Raw genomic sequence first — 20,508 nt, forward strand, 5'->3', positions numbered from 1 at the left:
GGGGGTGGGGGGCCGGTCGCTGCTGCGTGTCACATTTAGCGAGATCACAGGCGAGATCGCTGTTGCGTCACAAAATCGGTGACGCATCTGCGATCTCGCTATGTGAGACGGGGCCTTAAGACTCACTTTTATAACACAGAATTCTCCCACAAAAGTTTAGTGAGATAAAACAGATGTTCACTATTTTTAATATACATTAAAAGACCACTTAAAAAATGGTCTGACAGGTATCCTCTAATAATTATTAAATTACTGTTCATACTGACTAAACATAGACTATCAAACTGCGAATGTAGTTCTGGAACACTTAAGTTTCACAAAAAGGATTTGGTATTATTTAAAGGGAACCAGCTAGATTGAAAATGGGGTCCAAATTGTAGGCAGCCAATTAAAGAGCAGGAGTAGCTAAGCAGAGTGATAGATTAGTTTAGCAAACAATTGTTTAGGGCTCCCATCACTGCTTGAAAAATCGCTATATTTTTGGAAACATGGAAACAAAAGTTTTTCGACTTTTGGTATTTTTCACCGGCTGCCTTACACTTCTGGTGCTGAATCATACCAATTGAAGAATGCGACAAATTTATTATAGCCAGTTTTAACTATTTCTTATTAATATTTTAAATCACCTGCCAACGTCTGGCATCAGCTCCTTTAAATCATCCAACGTTGGTTTCCTCTTTAAAAGTTTCTTATACAAGGCCAAAGGGAAATGAAGGTCAACAATTGCAAAATTGTAAATTGCTAAGCCACAAACCACACCGATGAGATGGAACAAATTGCTGTCCTCAAAAGTCTGGAAGAAACAAATTAATTACATAGCAAAATACATATAATATAAAAAACACTACTGTAACATTAAACAGTCAATGGAAAAATGCGAAAAGGAGATGAATCCAGCGAGCCAAGTTTGAAGTACATAAAAAATCTTTTTCTTTATTTCAAACGTAGATTAAAAATATTTATCCATAGCAGCATATTATAAATATAGGCAGAGATAAGAAAAATTACTGCTGTAAAGTGCACGGCAAGACGCGTTTCGGCTAAACCTTTATCATTGCCATAATACACATTGCTATTTTTCTGGGATATAAGAAGGAAAAGATCCTAAGATAGGTGGTGCTATAGTTGATTAAGCGTTAATAGATCACACTTGTGGGCATCCACCTATAAGATTAACTATTTAAAAACAAGTGTTAACCCTAACAAAAGCTAATACGCTAGCAGTAATTTTTCCATATATTTTACAATACATGATATAACAGACTATATATACAGAGATTTTATTCTCATGTGATCCTCCACAATACTTCCATAATATAATTTTTTCTCAAAAAATATATATATTTATGAACTTAAGACAGAGCAGGTTATAATTATTAACAAAAGAATCATAATTTTAGGATTTTTAATAAATTCTAATTAAATCTTGTCTATTGTTTAAGCCAATTGGCATCCTAGTTTCCAAAGTAAAAATCCAAGCAGATTCTCTGTTAAGTAGTTTGCGTTTTCTATCGACCCCTCTGGTAGACCGTGTTACTAACTCTATTGCTTTAAACCTAAAGCTATAAAAATTGCCAGAATGATATTGTGAAAAATGCCTGGAGACCGCTGATGGATTGAAGCTGGAGGGGTTAATAGCATCAGAAATGTGTCTTCTAATTCTTTTCCTCAATTTTCCCGTTGTACGACCTATATACTGTTTACAACATGATGTACAGTCAATCAAATATACTACATAGGTGGAATTACAGTTCAAAAAACTGTTAATAGAATATTCTTTGTTACTATGGAATGAGGAAAATTTGTTGAATTTATGTGCATATTGACAACAAGTACATCTCTTATTTCCACCTTTAAAAAACCCCTTTAAATTCAGCCAGGTGTCACTGGTTTCCAGCGAGGAATTCAAATACAGACTGGGCGATAGTTTATCCTGCAAAGTAGGTGCTTTTTTTGCTACATAAGTAATTTGGTTTTCTGCAATAATTTGTTTTAGTTTTGGATCCTGGCGTAACACTGGAATATATTTCTTTATAATAGAAACTATGTTGTTATACTGAAGACTATATAAATTTTTTTATTATTATTATTTATTGTTATAGCGCCATTTATTCCATGGCGCTTTACATGTAGGGAGGGGTATACATAAAAACAAGTACAATAATGTTGAACAATACAAGTCATAACTGGTACAGGAGGAGAGAGGACCCTGCCCGCGAAGGCTCACAATCTACAAGGGATGGGTGAAAATACAGTAGGCGAGGGTAGAGCTGGTCATGCAGCGGTTTGGTCGATCGGTGGTTACTGCAGGTTATAGGCTTGTCGGAAGAGGTGGGTCTTCAGGCTCTTTTTGAAGGTTGCGATGGTAGGTGAGAGTCTGATATGTTGTGGTAGAGAGTTCCAGAGTAGGGGTGATGCACGAGAGAAATCTTGTATGCGATTGTGGGAAGAGGAGATAAGAGGGGAGTAGAGAAGGAGATCTTGTGAGGATCGGAGGTTGCGTGCAGGGAAGTACCGGGAGACAAGGTCACAGATGTATGGAGGAGACAGGTTGTGGATGGCTTTGTATGTCATGGTTAGGGTTTTGTACTGGAGTCTCTGGGCAATGGGGAGCCAGTGAAGGGATTGACAGAGGGGAGAAGCTGGGGAATAGCGGGGGGACAGGTGTATTAGTCGGGCAGCGGAGTTTAGAATAGATTGGAGGGGTGCGAGAGTGTTCGAGGGGAGGCCACTGAGCAGGAGGTTGCAGTAGTCAAGGCGAGAGATAATGAGGGCATGGACTAGGGTTTTTGCAGATTCTTGGTTGAGGAATGAACGGATTCGTGAAATATTTTTGAGTTGAAGTCGGCAGGAAGTGGAAAGGGCTTGGATATGTGGTTTGAAGGAGAGATCAGCATCAAGGATTACCCCGAGGCAGCGAGCTTGTGGGACTGGGGAGAGTGGGCAGCCATTTACTGTAATGGATAGGTTCGCTGGGGTGGTCACGTGAGATGGGGGAAAGATGATGAATTCTGTTTTGTCCATGTTAAGTTTCAGAAATCTGGTAGAGAAGAAGGATGAAATAGTGGACAGACATTGAGGGATTCTGGTTAGCAGGGAGGTGATATCTGGTCCAGAGATGTAGATCTGTGTGTCATCAGCATAGAGATGATACTGAAAGCCATGAGATTCTATAAGCTGTCCCAGGCCAAAGGTGTAAATGGAGAAGAGCAGGGGTCCTAGGACTGAACCTTGTGGGACTCCGACAGATAGGGGGTGAGGTGAGGAGGTGGTGTGTGAGTGGGAGACGCTGAATGTCCGGTCTGTTAGGTATGATGAGATCCAGGACAAGGCCAAGTCTGTGATGCCAAGGCATGAGAGGGTCTGTAATAGTAGGGAATGGTCCACTGTGTCAAAGGCAGCCGACAGGTCCAGGAGGAGGAGGACAGAGTAGTGTCGCTTTCTCTTGGCGGTTAAGAGGTCATTGGTGAATCTTAGTAAGGGCAGTTTCGGTGAAGTGGTGTGACCAGAAGCCAGATTGTAAGCGGTCGAAGAGGGAGCAAGAAGAGAGATGGGAGGACAGTTCAAGGTAGACGTGTTGTTCCAGTAGCTTGGAGGCATAGGGGAGAAGTGATATAGGGCGATAGCTAGATACAGAGGATGGGTCAAGAGAGGGCTTTTTGAGGATAGGTGTGATTGAGGCATGTTTAAAGCTTGAGGGGAAAACACCAGTTGTTAGTGATAGGTTGAAGAGATGGGTTAGGGTTGGGATGAAGACTGTGGTGAGGTTTGGGATGAAGTGGGAAGGGATCGGGTCAAGTGCACAAGTGGTGAGGTGTGATCTTGAGAGTAGAGTGGAGAGTCGATCTTCTGTAATGGTGGAGAAGTTGGTTTTGGAGGTGGAGGGCTGGGAAGACGGGAGAAGGGGCTCTGGGGGTTGTTGACCAAAACTGTCTCTGATGTTATCAATCTTCTGCTTGAAAAATGAGGCAAAGTCTTCAGCTGAGATGAGTGGGGAGGGAGGAGGTGCTGGGGGACGGAGGAGACAATTGAAGGTGTTGAATAGCTGTTTAGGGTTGTGAGACAGGGCGGATATGAGCGATGAGAAGTAGGTTTGTTTAGCTGTGGCGAGTGTGGTCTTGAAAGTAGTGAGAGACTGTTTGAATGCGATGAAGTGCTCGTTGGAGTGGGATCTTTTCCATCTGCGCTCAGCAGCCCTGGAAGCTCGCCTCAGTTCTTTGGTCTGGCTGGTGTGCCAGGGCTGTCTGTTGAGTTTGCGAGCTTTGGTATGTGTATTATTTGGAAATTGTGATTTTTTTGTTGTTTTTTTTATTTATTATTAAATCCTTTCTATCAATATCCTTGACTATTTTGATTGCTCTCTGTAACATCCAATTTGGATATCCTCTATTTTTTAGTCTCATATTAACTAATTCCTGTGCATTTTTATGTTTTTGGATCAGTCGAATTTCGTTTATACCTTATAAGCTCTCCTATGGGGATATTTTTTATCACATGTTGAGGATGGCAAGAATCAGCTGCCAGTAATGTATTTTTGGCAGTGCTTTTGTGGTAGGGGCTAATAAAGATTTTTTTGTTGTCATTTTCATCTAGACCTGCTGTTAATGTCACATCTAGAAAATTCACTGAATTTTTATTCCAAAAATGTGTAAAGGCTAAATTGAAATCATTCACATTAATGCTGTTTATAAAACTGGAGGCTTCCTCCAGTGTTCCTTTCCATATAATGACTAAGTCATCTATATAACGCCCTGTCCACACCAGGCTTTTAGAAAAAAGGTTGGAGTCAGCATATAGGACCAATTCCTCCCATCTGGCCATAACTAAATTTGCCAGAGACGGGGAGTCTGCATTCAGACTATATGTCCAGAATGTAACCATATGAATTTATGTCTATTTTTGCTCACTTGTCTAACTAAAAAAATTTAATAAAAATTTACAGTTTAAAAAACAAAAATGCTCCCGAGCAGGAGAAGCTGAGCAGAGTGATGTAGGATGCAAATACAACAGAATAATAAAAGTACATCAACATGTTTCTATAGAACATAACTGCCAGAGGCACGATCTGTTAGGCTGCCTGTCAGTAGAAGTATCAGACTGGCAGTCTCCCTACCTCAACTTACACCTTCAGACAAATATGATGCTGTAAGTTTGGGTCGAAAGACTCTCACTCAATTTGAGAAATACAGTACCTGTGATAATCAGACGGTGAAATATGTCATCTAAACCCAACATAACACAGGCAGGGGGACAACGCACTGCACTATAAGGGTACCGTCACACTTGGCGACGCACCAGCGATCCCGACAACAATATGATCTAGTAGGGATCGCTGGTGCGTTGCTATGTGGTCGCTGGTGAGATGTCAAACAGTTAGATCTCACCAGCGACGCAGAAACGAAACAGAATAATATGACGGATGTTGGGACCCTGTCTCTCAGACCTGTAGTATTGAGGTCGTTCATCGTTGTCCCTGTCAAATACAGCGATGCGTGCTGGCCAGCGGGACACCAGCGATCAAAAAATGGCCCAGGACATTCGACCACGATCAGTGACATTGCAGAAGGGGCCTCATCGCGGCTGTGTCACATGTAGCGAGATCGCAGGCGAGATCGCTGTTGCGCCACAAAATCGGTGACGCAACAGCAATCTCGCTAGCGAGACGGGTGCTTTAGTAGTGAAGTCTACTGTATCACTTCAAAAGCAATCAGCATATTATATAGTACTGTGCACTTACTTGTTTATCATTCTGCCTTTGTTCTCAGATAATTATTCCGTTTTCTCCGCTCTTTATAGAGACAGGAAGTCTCGTGTTCCTGCAGAAATCATTCCCCTCTTCACCTCCTGACCAAACTGCTACAAATCCTCTCCCAGCCAGGGACTCTGCAGTGACTCATGACTTGTGCAGACAAAATTGACTGTTTCTACATAGAGCCTAGAAGGATTCAACTAGCCAGTTTTTAATCACGTGATGTCATAGACTTAATGGAAAAGAGAAGAATTAGCTGTGTAGAAAGGTAAAATGAGCAATTGTAAGTAACAGTGCCGTCTACTGTCTAATATGATGACAGCAATATATTAATAGCATAAAAATTTTGATGGGAGGAGTGCTTATTTAAAAAATATAAAAAATTCCTTTTTCTGTCACCATATTCTGAGTCATAAGTTACCGTAACTATTTTTCCATCAACCGAGCTAAATGAGGGCTTAATTTTTTTGTGTAGTTTTCATTTGTCCCGTTTGTGGGGGTTTGCATACGACTTTTTGATCACTTTTTTATTGCTGCTTTTTTATTTCCTCTTCGGTCGACCTTCCTAAGTGTTTTTTTTTTCAGCAACTTTTTCTCTCAAACACCTTTCGGTATAAATAACATTCTTTTTTTTTCCTTCTGTCAATACCAAATTTATTTAGGTTTCTTTTTTTTTTTTTTCTTTTACTACTTGTGTTTAAAAACCCAACTTTAACAGACATTTTTGTGGTCCACATTTTCCCACATTTCTTTTTTTTTTCTTCTATACAGAGTTGTGCAAAAGCTTATCTCTTACGGGATAAGCTGTAGTTTTCACTTGGTACCATTTTTGAGTACATATGACTTCTCTTTTTTTTTTTTTTTTTTTTTTTTTTTTTTTTAATTCTAGCAGTTTTAACATTGTTTTTTTGTATGTTTTATTTCTTTTTGAGTTCTCCATTTAGGATAAAGGGTCAGTACAGTATGATTACAGTGATCTCCAGTTTATAACTTTTGTTTTACTGGTTTAGTACAGTAAAATCACTTTAAAAAGGTTTTTTTTTGTTTTTTTTAGTCCGACCGTTTTTGTTAGATTTAAAAACTTTTTGTTTGGGGGAAAAACAAATGATTGTTCTTCACTGTATTCTATGGTGTAAAAATGTATGTACCGGTAGTTTTATTTATAGATCGCCAACATAAAAAAAAAAAGCCAAATTGCTTTTTATTTCTTTTTGTTAGAGAGTTAATAAAAGTTAGGTAGTTGCCTGTATACACCTCAAAATGGGGCAACTGACAAACCTCACCCTTCAAAAAAAATAAAATAAACAAGACATTGAAATGCAGCAAATTAAAAAAAAAAAAACACTGAAAAAGGCCTAGTCTTAAAGTGTTAATCATTTAAATAATTTTTTTTTTGTTGAATTGTTTTTTCTTCATTTTTTTTTTTGTCTCATTGCACAGGTGCATTAAATCCGGCCCGTTGCCGTGCAGTCTGCCTTTGCTAACATTTGTGAAAGAACAGCTGTGGGCACAGAATGACTGATCAAACCAAGTCAAACTATTGTTAGAGGCAGGTCACGGCTGTGACACACAGCCATGATCTTCCGGGTAAGGCCCCTTTCACATATCAGTTTTTTGCCATCAGTCACAATCTGTCGAATTTTGAAAAAAACGGATCCGGCGACTGATGCCGCCGGATCCAGTTTTTTCTCATAGACTTGTATTAGCGACGGATTGCTGCACGTTTCATCCGTCTTTCGACAGATCCATCGGAAATTCTTTGTCCGTTGGCCGGAGACTACGGACATAGGAACGTTTTTGTCTACGTCGGAAAATCGGACAGTGACGGATCGGTCGCTGTCCGATTTTTGCTAGAAGTCTATGGGCAACGGATCTGTCACTGTCCGACAAATGACGGAATCCGGCGGGTCTGCGTGGGGGAATGCAGGGGTCTGCGTGTGTGTATGCAGGCATCGTCTGATGGTACTACAAGTCCCATCAGGCGATGCCTGCTACAGTGACAGTGACTGACACAGTAGCCAATGATGGGACAGTAGTAGTCCCATCATCCAGCTAATGTGTTGAATGTAAAAAAAAAAAATAAATAAAAAAAAACACACACACAGTTCATACTAACCATATACTGCTAATCCCCGAAGCCATGGATCACCGGAAAAAAAAATTAATAAACCAACAATATACTCCCTGTGTCCGACGTAATCCAATTAATATGATTGACCCACGACGATCTCCCATGGAGAGCTGTCACATCAGCTGATGTGACCGCTCTCCAGGGCTCCAGTGATACAATGATGGAGATAATCCTCCACATTGTATCACTCTGCCGCCGACAGGTCACCCGAGATCACCTATCACTTTGCGACACTATAGTGCCGTAAAGCGAGAGGCTCATCTCCAATGACTAATTGCTGGAGGGTTATCTTCTTTCAGTGTGTCATCGGAGAGGTCACATCTGCTGATGTGACAGCTCTATAGGGGAGATCGTCGTGGGACAATCGTTATTAATGGGATTATGTTGGACAGGGAGTATATTGTCAGTTTGTTTTTTTTATTTGTTTTGCAGGTGATCGATGGCTTGGACTGGATGGCGTAAAATAAAAATTTTGAAAAAATGTGTCGTGTTTTATTTCATTAAACTACTTTATTCTTATGTGTTTTTTAACCCTTTATTAATATAAGATTAATAATGGATATATCTATGGATATATCTATGTATTCTATCTATTTATCTATCTATAGATCTGTCTGTCTGTGGGTGTTTTTACAAACGGATCCGTCAAAAAAGGGAAGAAACGGATGAAAAAACGGATGCGACGGATCCGTTTTTTTTGTTATCGATCCTGCAAAAAAAACAAAAAAAAAAAACTGATCCGTCGCATCAGTTTTTCACAATCTGCGATGGATCCTTCGGATTGTGACTGAGGCCAAAAAACTGATATGTGAAAGCAGCCTAAGTGAGTGAGCTCACCTAGATCTATATGTCGGCTTCACACATGTGCCACACATATCTATGACAGATGTCAAGAAGGGGTTAAAAAAGCAATCCCATCAAAGTTTTTATTTTCTTAAAATATTGCTGTGATCATTTTATATGTCACTTTATATTTACAATTTCTCATTTTGCCCTTCTACTTAATTCTTCTCTTTACCATTAGCTCGGTGACATCACAAGATTAAAATCAAACCAGATGAATGCTTTTAAGCGCTATGCAGAAACAGGAGGTCTCTCTTCTTAGCACGAGTCATCATTAGAACTACAATTCTACATCACTGCAAAGTCCCTGGTAAGGGGGGTTTGTGAAGCAGCTGGGTCAGGTGTTGAAGAGGGGGTGGAGCTGGGATGCCAGGGACTTTGCAATGATGCAGAATTTAGCATAGCAAATTGTGACAGACATGTATATATATGAAAGATGTGAGAGAATGTCATGAATTAGAATTCAAGCCTAATATGAACAAATTGTTCACATGTACAAAATGGACATTTAATCAAAATCAACTGTTAAACTGCATAATATAGGGGGGGGGGGACACCAAAAAAAAACAAACAAACAATTGACACAAAAATAGAAAAATTACAAAACTTTATTGAAAAATGGAGACAGATAAAAAATGGTTACAAATGGCGTGGATCTTACTAAACTCTCACATACAAGAGGCAGACAGGATACACATTAAAGTCAGATACAGGCAGAGATGCATGCAAAGGTCTCATGAAAATGGTAGTAGAAAGAGAATAATTGCTCATAAAAATAAATTAAGTGTGTAAATCACACTCATGAGGACAAAACAGAGCAAAGTTATACAAAAATTGGTAAGTTTACCTGCAGTAAAAAGATTTTTGTGTACTCACCGTAAAATCTCTCTTAGCCTCTAATTGGGGGACACAGAACCATGGGTGTTATGCTGCTGTCCACTAGGAGGTGACACTATGCATAATCTGAAAAAGATTAACTATGGCTCCTCCTCTGCAGTATACACCCCTGGACGGCGTCAGCCTTCTCCAGTTTTGTGCAAAAGCATTAGGAGGAACGTAACAGAAACGACATAACCATGCCTGTAAGAAGGCAACTATGTACGAGCTCAAAGAACAATATGAGAATTCAACCGTAAACAACGGCCCGTAAAGGCAACAGGGTGGGAGCTGTGTCCCCCAATTAAAGGCTAAGAGAAAGATTTTACGGTGAGTACACAAAAATCTCCTTTACTCTGTCGCCTCATTGGGGGACACAGAACCATGGGACGTCCCAAAGCAGTCCCTGGGTGGGAAGCAATGGACGAATATTGTGCTAGCAGGACCCTAAACTTGGGGCACTGCCGCCTGCAGAACCCGTCTACCCAGGCTCGCATCCGCTGAGGACTGGGTATGAACACTGTAGTGTTTCGTAAACGTGTGTAGGCTAGTCCAAGTGGCCGCCTTACACACTTGTTGTGCCGAAGCCTGGTGCCGAATGGCCCAGGAGGCCCCTACTGCCCGCATAGAGTGTGCCGTGATACCGGCCGGAAGAGGAGAATTGTTAAGGCGATAAGCCTCTTGTATGGTGGAGTTGATCCACCTGGCAAGGGTAGCTTTGGAAGCCGGCAGACCCTTTCGAACGCCTTCCGGAAGAAGGAAAAGGGAATAGACTTCCGGAAGGGTGCAGTCCTAGACACGTATATACGCAATGCCCTGACGAGGTCAAGCGTATGCAGAGCCTTCTCCACTATGAACCGGAACCGGGCAAAGGGATGGCAGTGAAATTTCCTCATTGAGGTGGAAGTTGGACACAATCTTCGGAAGGAAGGATGGGACTGTACGGAGAACCACCCTGTCCTGGTGAAAGGCTAGGAAGGGCCATCTGCAGGAGAGTGCTGACAATTTAGACACCCTGCGAAGCGAGGTGACTGCCACCAGAAAAAACACTTTCTGTGATAGAATGCGGAGTGGGTCTCCCTTAAGGGGTTCGAAAGGTGGTGCCTGCAATGCTGTCAGAACCAGGTTGAGGTCCCACATTTCCAGTGGACGTCTGTAGGGGGGAACCAAATCGGGACACCCCCTGGAGAAAGGTCCTTACTTGCGGCTTGTTAGCGATGCGCCTCTGAAAGAGCACTGAGATCGCTGACACCTGGCTCTTAAGCGGGCCTAGGGATAGCCTGGCGTCCAGGCCCGATTGAAGAAACCCAAGTACCTTTGGGAGGGAATAAGGGAGTGGGACCTGTCCGCGAGATTCACACCAGGTAAAAAAAGCTCTCCAGGTACAATAATAAATCTTGGCGGAGGCTGGCTTCCTTGCCCTGATCATGGTCGTAATGACATCCGGCGAGAGCCCTGCCTGGGTTAGAACCCAGGTTTCAAGGGCCACGCCGTCAAGTTGAGAGCCCCTGAGTTCTGATGGTAGAACGGACCTTGTGACAGAAGGTCGTGACGGTCGGGAAGACGCCAGGGGCGTCTGCTGTAAGTTGTACAATGTTGGCGTACCATGTACGTCTGGGCCAGTCCGGCACGATCAAGATGGTTGGAACTCCCTCATGTTTGACTGGGTCCAGTCCTGAACCAGGGCATCCGCTCCGAGCGACCGCGGGTCGCGTGTCCTGGCCATGAAGTTGGAGACCTTGGCATTGAGATGGGATGCCATTAGGTCCACGTCCGGGGTCCCCCAGCGATGGCAGATCTGGTGAAAAATTTCGGGATGGAGAGACCACTCCCCCGAATCCATTCCTTGTCTGCTGAGTAAGTCGGCTTCCCAGTTGTCCACACCCGGAATGTGGACCGCAGAGAGTACCGACCTCGTGTCTTCCGCCAGCGGAGGATATGTGCCACTTCTCTCATCGCTTGGGTACTGCGGGTCCCGCCTTGGTGATTCACATATGCCACCGCCGTGGCATTGTCCGACTGTATCCTGATATGAGAGGCTTCCAGCAAGTAATGAAAGGCTTTCCGTGCCAGGAAGATGGCACGAATTTCCAGGATATTGATGGGCAAGGTTGCTTCCACTGGTGACCACTTGCCTTGTGCCCTGTGATGTATGCAGGGCTGTGGAGTCGGAGTCGTGGAGTCGGAGTTAGTTTTGGTTGGAGTCGGTAGAAATGTACCGACTCCAGCTTTAAAAAAAAATGTATTAATATTTCATAATTGAACTTTCATATGAATTTTATAAATGTTACTCAAATATATATGTTCTATCAAACTATGAACAACAGTGATAAGCAGTTCTACTGGAGATAGACATTTCTTACTTCTTGTGTGTCACTGTTCTCCACTGCCCTTATCTAATCTTATACTTGGTTAACCTCATGCTGCCCCAACCCCCCTACTTACAATGTGTGAAAATGTGTTGCAAATTCTTAGTAGTAAAGCTCCTCCTCTAGACTAGATCATACTAGGTGTGCGTCTTCCAAGCATCTCACAGCTGCCTGCTACTCAGAAGAGGAAGACTGTAAGAAGTATTATCCTTTCAACAAACTTTGCATCAGTTAACTGAGTACATGAGGAATAATAACAGTATTACTGACCACTATATCAGTTGTACGACCTGGAAATAATTTTGTACAATTGTTTTTAGGAAAAACAATTGTCATTTGGATTGTGAATGCAGAATTAAAAACCTGAGAATGTCAAAGAAGCATCACATTAAATCAGCTGTATTTGAACATTTCACCATCACTCAAGATAGAAAACATTATGTCTGTCAGTGTATGACAAATGATCCAGACGAAAACAAATGCTGTGAAGCCAAGATGAGTGCATATTCAGGCAAAGATAAAAATGCTCCTACCAGAGCTTCTAATCTAGAGACATTTACAGCGCTTTCATCCAGAAGTACTGAAAGCAGTGGATGAGAAAGACTGCATCCAAACCAATGAACCAGTGCCCAGCTCTTCCAGCCAAACAAAGGAGCAGAGAACTTTGCAGCCATGAAAGTGACGAACAGCCCACGGCCGTTCGTCCACTTACGGGCGACGACTAACGGGGGTCCCGCTGCCACCAAAACGCGACGGACAGCGGACCCTGTGTCACCACTATGTCACAATCCCACCACTGACACCGGTGTATCAGCGGACGGAGGGACGTGACACAATGCCGGCACACGGCTATCACAGGCGCAGTGGGGCTTATCTTAGTTATCCCACCACTGGCACCATGTGACAAAAATATCCAGCAAGCTAATCTCGCTCTACAATTTGCCGCAGGGGGAGTTTAATTTGGATGCCCCACCACTGCTATCAATCTTCCAAGTACTGCGGGGATTTGTGTATATCCCACTTTCTCAGTTCCACCTTGGAACTCGCAGCTCTCCGGCGCCCCCCCTTACCCTCAGGTCAGTCAGGGAACTGCACCTAGGATAATTGGTCGCCGGACGGGCTGCCTGTTGTGAACCGGCAATTAGGCTTCTGCAGTAAGGGAATTATCAATGCTGTGGCTGAAGCCCCTTACTCAGCAATATAAGACCCTTCTAGACTGCCAGCAAGCCGTAATAGCCGTACACAACGCGCTGCCACCAGTCACGGTTACTTAATTCACAGTGTTAAATTAAGAGGGTCCGTGGCAAACCCCTTGAATTAGTAGCGATTATCTATCAAAGGCGTATAGTTCGAGTCTTAGAGCATAGAGACAGATCTAAATAATTATTTCATTTATTTTCCGAAAGAGGACAGTGATTACAGATAAAAGTTGCTATAAAATTGAGACATAAAATATGTACAGTACAGGTATAAAATAAAAGTGGAGAAAACAAAGAGATTACACTCACAGTTCCATATTGTTCCTTAGGCAGACCATGTGGCTTTAAGGTGGGTGGAGGCGGAGCTGCACTTCTCCGCTCATCTGAGTTCTTGTCAGCACGGACTCTGCAGCTGTTCTGAGCTGGTTTGCCCAGGGAAGGCCTTATAGGCTTTGCTTTGTGACATCACGGAGAGATGCATTCTGGGTTGATCCCTCCTCTCTCATCCGAGTTATGTTTTGGCTACAAAACTTAGATTAGCTATAACTTTATGGGAGAAGCTGGTATGGACTCATCAGTGGTATCATGTTTCCCAGCGTAATGAGCCTATCAAGAAAACATCAAACATCTATGCGATATGACCATCCATTTGGGCGCAAATCCTATCTCATGTTCTGGACAGGGTAGAACTTCGAAACATACGCGGTCTTGAAGCTGGGACCGCTCAGGTTACAAAAATATGATTTTCATATCTCTACTTGGTACGGTTTTCGCAGGGCAGGCTCTTAAAGTTTTATTTCAAACAAAGACCTTTTTCCCGCATTTTTCTTTCAGCTGAGAGAAGCCAAATGGTGTGAGGAAGATGGTCTAGCTAATTAACATTCCTGCTCTTCCAGAGGAAGTGGCAGGGTTGGTAAAACCTGGGGGGAAGGAATTCCTACTACTGACAGTTTACAATGTCCTAGGATGGAGGATTTGTTAGCACATTGCAACAGAAAACATATCTTGCAGATATTGTACATCACAATGAGTTGCAAGATATTTTGTCAGTGACAAAGTTACTGTGACAATGACAGTAGATACATTTAAAAAACAGATCATAGAGCTTGTTGTAAAGGATAGTGTGCCTATTTCATTATTTTCACGACCAGCTTTTATGTGTCTGAATGGGGAAATGGCCCGCAAGCTTGGTGTTTCTCTGGAGAGAGTATTAGAAAATTAGTAATCGAAGAAGCTTTTAAACAAAAGGAAGAACTTAAAAAAACTCTCAAGGGACGCTTTCTGTTTCTTAAAATGGATGCCTGCACACGTCACAGAGTGAACTATTTTGCCATCAATGTCCGATTTGTTTGTGACAAAAATGAAATAGTTACCAAGACATTGGCAGTAAAAGACACCAAAGCTCATCACACCAGTGAGTTTCTCCAGGTCTTGGTGGAAAAGGTTCTGCAAGACTATGAACTTAAAAAAGAGCAAGTTCTTTCTGTCGTAACTGACAATGCTTCAAATATGATAAGTACTATTAAGCTAATGAATGAGAGTAATGATGGTGACCAGCAGCTAGAAGAACATTCTGGGTCCACAGACACAGAAATGTTTGAAATAGAGGAACACAGTATTGTAACTGAGGAGCAAACTGAAGTTGCTTCAGATGAACAGCAACATGATAGTTTAGATGATCTTGTTGAAACTGTGTCAATATGTTCTTTCATTCATCACATGCGCTGTGTTGTGCATACGCTACAGCTGGCTATAAGAGACAGTCTGCAAGAAGGACATGCTGCTGCACTGATTGGCAAGGTGAGAAAATTGGCTACTGTTGCCAGAACCCCTAAAGTTGACTCAATTTTGAAGAGACGTGCTGGAAAAGGGGCAATTATTGATCAAGCCACACGATGGGGCAGTACTTACTTAATGATTCAGCGCTTGGTTGAACTGAAAACCTTTCTTGTAGACATGGCTAACCCTCAACTGACGCTAAATGAAAGTCAGTTGAATCAGGTGACTGAGCTGGAAAAATTGCTAGAGCACCCATTTACAGTGACTAAAAAATTACAAGCAGAGGACTTAACTCCAGGTATTTTCTTAAAGGAGTGGAAGAACCTGATGTTTCGCCTGTCCCAAAGAGGAGGGTTAATTGCAAGTGGCATTGCTACATCAATGAAACGGAGAGAGGAGCTACTATTACAAAATAACATTCTTTTGGCAGCTGTTTATGTAGACCCAATGCATCGGATTCTTCTAGATGATCAACAGCTAAGTAAAGGAAAAGAAGCTCTGTTTGAAATAGCAGTAAGGATGAAAGGGTTGCAGAACAGTCAGGAGGAACAAGAAGAATTTGGTCGTCCTGCCACATCTTCACCCTCATCATCAACTGATGAAGAATTTAATTTCGAAAAATATTTGGATCACAAGGAGCGTGCAAAGCGTTCCCGCATAGAAGAGTCATCCCCATCAAGGAACACAGCCAGTACATTTCAGCAGAATTTTTCATGTGCACTAAAAGAAATTGAGAAATTTGACCGTTCATCAAAAATAACAGTGCAACAAGCGATTCCTCTGTATCCTGACATTGTCAGAGATGTTGCCCGAGTGGTTACTGCTTTGCCACCAACACAAGTTAGTGTAGAGAGGTTGTTCTCTGCTCTCAAAATAAATAGATCAGATTTGAGGGCATCCATGAAGGAGGATCTGACAGAGGCAATACTTTTTCTGAGGACAAATTTATAGATTTCTTCTTCTTAACTGCATAAAAGTGTTTATTGCATATTTACTTACAGTTTAGAAAAGTTTATAAAAGTTATTTGCTATATTCTAATTGTATTCTAATAAATGTAGTTTTTGCTCTAAGTGGTCTGATTACTTATATGATGGTGAGAAACTGAATAAGCACGATGTTTAATATTTTACAACAGTAAATTTGTTGTTATGAATTGGCCATTTATGAAGGAGTCGGAGCCGGAGTCGGAGCCTGATAAAATCCAGGAGTCGGAGTCGCAACTGTGGCTTACCGACTCCACAGCCCTGGATGTAGGTGCACCGCACCCCAACCTGTCAGGCTTACATCGGTGGTCAGGACCTTCCATTGACCTGAGAGAAAGGATTTTCCCCTTGCAAGCGAAGTTGGCTTGAGCCACCAGTGTAGGGACCTCCTGGTTGACGATGTCAGCCGGAACTCCCTGTCGAGGGAGAAGGGATTCCTGTCCCAAGACTTGAGGATGGCTAGCTTGAAGAGGCTTGAGGTGAAACTGGGCAAATGGTACCGCCTCCATCGCTGCTGCCATCCTGCCGAGGACTCTCATGGCAAACCGGAGAGATCGGGGAGGATTGCGGAGGAGTATGCGAACTCCCAGACGGAGAGCCAGTGCCTTGTCCCTGGGAAGGAGCACCAGACTCCTGGAGGTGTCGAATAGCATCCCTAGGAAGGTCAGGGACTGACTCGGGGTAGTCGATGACTTTTGTAAGCTGACTAACCAGCCCAGTCGACTCTGTCGATTGTGATTGAGACGCTGACTTCGCAGTCCTTGAAGGTGGAAGCCTTGATGAGAAGGTCGTCCAGGTATGGAACGACTACAATGCCTCTGGAGTGTAGAACGTCCATGGTGGCTGCCACGATCTTGGTAAACGTCCTGGGAGCCGTGGCGAGTCCGAACGGGAGAGCCACAAACTGGTAGTGGTCCTGGTTGATCGCGAACCCGAGAAATCTTTGATGGGCGGGAGCAATTGGTATATGCAGGTATGCGTCTTGTATGTCTATGGAGGCGAGATATTCTACCTGCTCCATGGACGCAACGATGGACCGAAGGGACTCCATGCGAAAATGACGGACCCGTACATATTTGTTGAGTTGTTTTAGGTCTAGTATGGGCCGGACGCTGCCTCCCTTCTTGGGGACTATGAATAGATTGGAGTAGAACCCTCGGAAGCGTTCGGTTGTGGGAACCGGTACTATGACTCCTGCTTGAAGGAGAGGAGACCGCCTGGTGAAAGGCACGAGCCTTGTCTGGCGGTTTTGGTGGAACAGAGAGGAATAACCGGTTCGGTGGACTGGAAGTGAACTCTATCTTGTATCCGGAAGACACTATTTCCCTGACCCACCCCTCTTCTGTAATAGGCAGCCAGACTTGCTGAAAGAGTAGAAGTCGTCCGCCTACTGGTGGGGTGTCTTCCGGAGTTCGTGAGTCATGATGAGGCGAAATTCTGAGGTTTTCCTCCTTTGGGCTTCGCCTGGTCTGCTTCCGACTGCCAGGTCCTGTCCGGCCTCTGCGCCGCCCGTGGGTTGTCCCTGCGTGGAGAGCGGTTACGATTTTGTGCTGGGCTTGAGACGGATCAGCCCGAAGAATTGCGAAAGGATCGGATTTGAGTTTGGTTACGCCGTTTAAACGTGCGTTTAAGTCTTAGTTGAGGGAGCGAGGTACTCTTACCCCCAGTGGAGTTGGATATCATCGTGTCCAACTTTTCACCGAAAAGCCGTCCACTGAAGTACGGGAGATGCGTGAGGAATTTCTTTGAAGCCGCATCCACTTTCCATTCCCGCAGCCAGAGGATACGCCGAATTGTGATGGCGTTTGCTGCTATCCCGGCTACACCTCTTGCTGAGTCAAGGGCTGCATGAAGCATGTAATCTGCTACTACTGCTATTTGAACCGATTGGTCCGACAGCTCAGGATTTGAAGTTTGAAGGCCATCTTGCAATGCTTTGGCCCAAGCCAGAATGGCCTTGGCCGCCCAAACTGAAGCGAACGCGGGGGCCAGGGAGGCCCCTGCAGCTTCGAACACTGAACGAGCCATGTGTTCTACCTGTCGGTCTGCTGCGTCCCTGAGGGTTGAGCTATCTGGCAGTGAGAGGAGGGTCTGTGCTGCTAGTCTAGAGACTGGGGGGTCCACTTCAGGTGGATCTGTCCACTGCTTGGTGTCCTTTTGTGGGAAGGGGTACCTAGCCTCTAAATATTTGTGACTGGTGAATTTATCAGGCTGCGAAAACTGCTTAGTAAGGATCGTTTGAAATTCCGGGTGGTTAGTGAAAACCTTAGGTGGTTTCAGAACACCTTCAAAGCAAATCTTGTGTTCTGGGACTTCCGGGGTTGGATCGGAAATGTCCAGCACCCGATGGATGGAAGAGATTATGTCCTCAACTAGCGCTGTGTTGCTAGGGGGACAAGGGACCAGAGACCTCTCCGTCTCATTGTCTGAGTCGGAGTCACAGATGCCTTCCGAATCCTGCGTATCGCTCAAGCGTTCCCTGGTGGGTGAGCTGGGGCGGAGATCTTGCGGAGATCTGCGTTGTCTGTCTCTGGTAGGGGACGGTCTAGGCGACCTGGAACTACGGTGTCTCTCCCTGGAGGGGGATGATGCAGAGGAACGCGACGTGTGGGTCCGCTTATGTCTGGGAGAGCCAGAAACGGCCTGTCCCTGGGTGGAGCTGTCCCTTTGCTGGGTAACACTCATAGCCGAGACATGACCCTGCAGAGCCTGGAGTAATGTGGAGGTCAGGTTATCAATGGACTGTGTCATAGACTGCGAAATCTGGGTAGCCCATTCCGGCGTGGTAGCGGCCGCTGAAGAAATGATAGGGGCTTCCTGGGGCTCTGACCCAGTATTTTGGATACAATCCTTGCAGTGCGGGTACGTGCTGCCACTGGGGAGAGTGGCTTTGCAGGCTGTGCAAAAAGCATAAAAACAGTCCTGCCTGGTTCTTTTCCTTGAGCCCGGCATAGTGCACAGAGGCTGGCTAGCAGAGGACTGTACAGGGGTGACTACGCAGGGGAGACTATAGGAAAACCTTGTAGGTAATATGGATTCACAGCCGAGTAAAGAGAACCGGCTGTGATCTTACCCCACCAGTGTGCCCCTAGGTCCAGAGTTGACAATTCACAGTCCTGTGCCCCCCGGAGATTGCTGGCGCTGCTGCAGCTATACGAGACGGCGTCTGCTGCAGCGAAGATGGCTGCCGAGGAGATGAGAAGGGAGAAGAAGGGGGCGGAGAGCTGAAAAGAGCATGCAGGGCCATGTAAAAGCGCGCCCTTTCTGCCTCGATCCGCCCCTTCTAGGACACTGTGGAGTGTCATATTTGTCATCCGGGAGGCAGGCCGGGGGACGGAGAGGAGGCGGCGACCGCAGCTAGGCCGAAGCCTAAATTAGACTTCTATGCCCAGGAAGGGCTCCAGGCCGGCGCGGTAGTCCGGGGGGGGGGGGGGGGGGAGGATTGGACTTTAACCGGACCCCACCGGATTGAAAGGCAGGCTAGCGGTGGGGCCACAACCTGAAGCGGGGCCTTGTGATGGGTTCCCCTGCGGCGCTGTAGACTAATGCTGCCGCAGACACAGGGGCGCAGAGAGCCCTGTGTCTGCATGTGCTATGCCTGCCCGCACTCCCCCCGGCCCGGACAGGAGCCCGCAGCTGGGTCCCTGGATGCTGCGCAGGTTGCCATGGAGAGACCCTACCTGCGGCGTCTCAACCTAATACCCCCAGAGGGGGATTAGAGAGGGTACTGCTGTCACAGTCAGGGGGTTTCTTCCTCGCCTCGACCTCAACCCAAGACCAAAAGGAATTGGGGAAGGAGGGGGGTCTCAACTTCGAACCAGCACCCGCAGGACTGGGGAAGGAGCGACATGGGGAACCGCCATCTCAACTTCAACTGGGCACCCCAAAATCGGGGGCCGAGGAAGGAGCTATGCCGGGAGTCTCACTGAAGAGACCTACTTTTCTTCATCTGTCATCCGGAAGAAAAAAACGGAAAAAAAAGAAAAATTCTTTAGGTGCGCCTCCTTGCGACACTAAGCAAAAACTGGAGAAGGCTGACGCCGTCCAGGGGTGTGTACTGCAGAGGAGGAGCCATAGTTAATCTTTTTCAGATTATGCAGTGTCGCCTCCTAGTGGACAGCAGCCTAACACCCATGGTTCTGCGCTCCCCAATGAGGCGACAGAGTAAGAGTCAGAATCTGACAACAGAGGACCTGTCCGCCACCCCTACGTATATTTTGGATGAATGCTCCTTCATCAGGATTAATTTTTGTATAACTATGCTCTATGTTTTGTCCTCATGAGTGTGATTTACACACTTTATTTTTATGGGCAATTACGCTCTACTACCATTTTCATGAGGCCTTTGCATGCATCTCTGCAGGCTATTATTTGCCTGTATCTGACTTCAATTTTATCCTGTCTGCCTCTTGTATGTGAGAGTTTAGTAAGATCCACGCCATTTGTAACCATTTTTTTTATCTGTCTCCATTTTTCAATAAAGTTTTGTAATTTTTCTATTATTTTTTTGTCAATTGTTTTTTTGTTGGTTTTAATATAATGATGTAAAATTGTAGTTCTAATGAGTAATGCAGAGAA

At 44.5% G+C, this 20,508-nt stretch overlaps 1 protein-coding gene across 3 annotated transcripts in view; it reads right to left on the reverse strand.

Moving 5' to 3' along the window:
• Window positions 1-20,508, reverse strand: part of HERC4 (HECT and RLD domain containing E3 ubiquitin protein ligase 4) — a 192,147-nt gene that overhangs the window by 64,674 nt on the left and 106,965 nt on the right. For all 3 annotated transcript variants that reach the window (XM_073548139.1, XM_073548137.1, XM_073548138.1), the window contains one exon: window positions 627-793. In XM_073548139.1, coding sequence (XP_073404240.1) covers window positions 627-793 — 167 coding nt within the window. The remainder of the gene's footprint in view (window positions 1-626; window positions 794-20,508) is intronic.

The sequence above is a fragment of the Dendrobates tinctorius genome, unplaced genomic scaffold (genome assembly GCF_039654945.1).
Source record: "Dendrobates tinctorius isolate UK_male_01 unplaced genomic scaffold, ASM3965494v1 ptg000156l, whole genome shotgun sequence".
Lineage (NCBI taxonomy): Eukaryota > Metazoa > Chordata > Amphibia > Anura > Dendrobatidae > Dendrobates > Dendrobates tinctorius.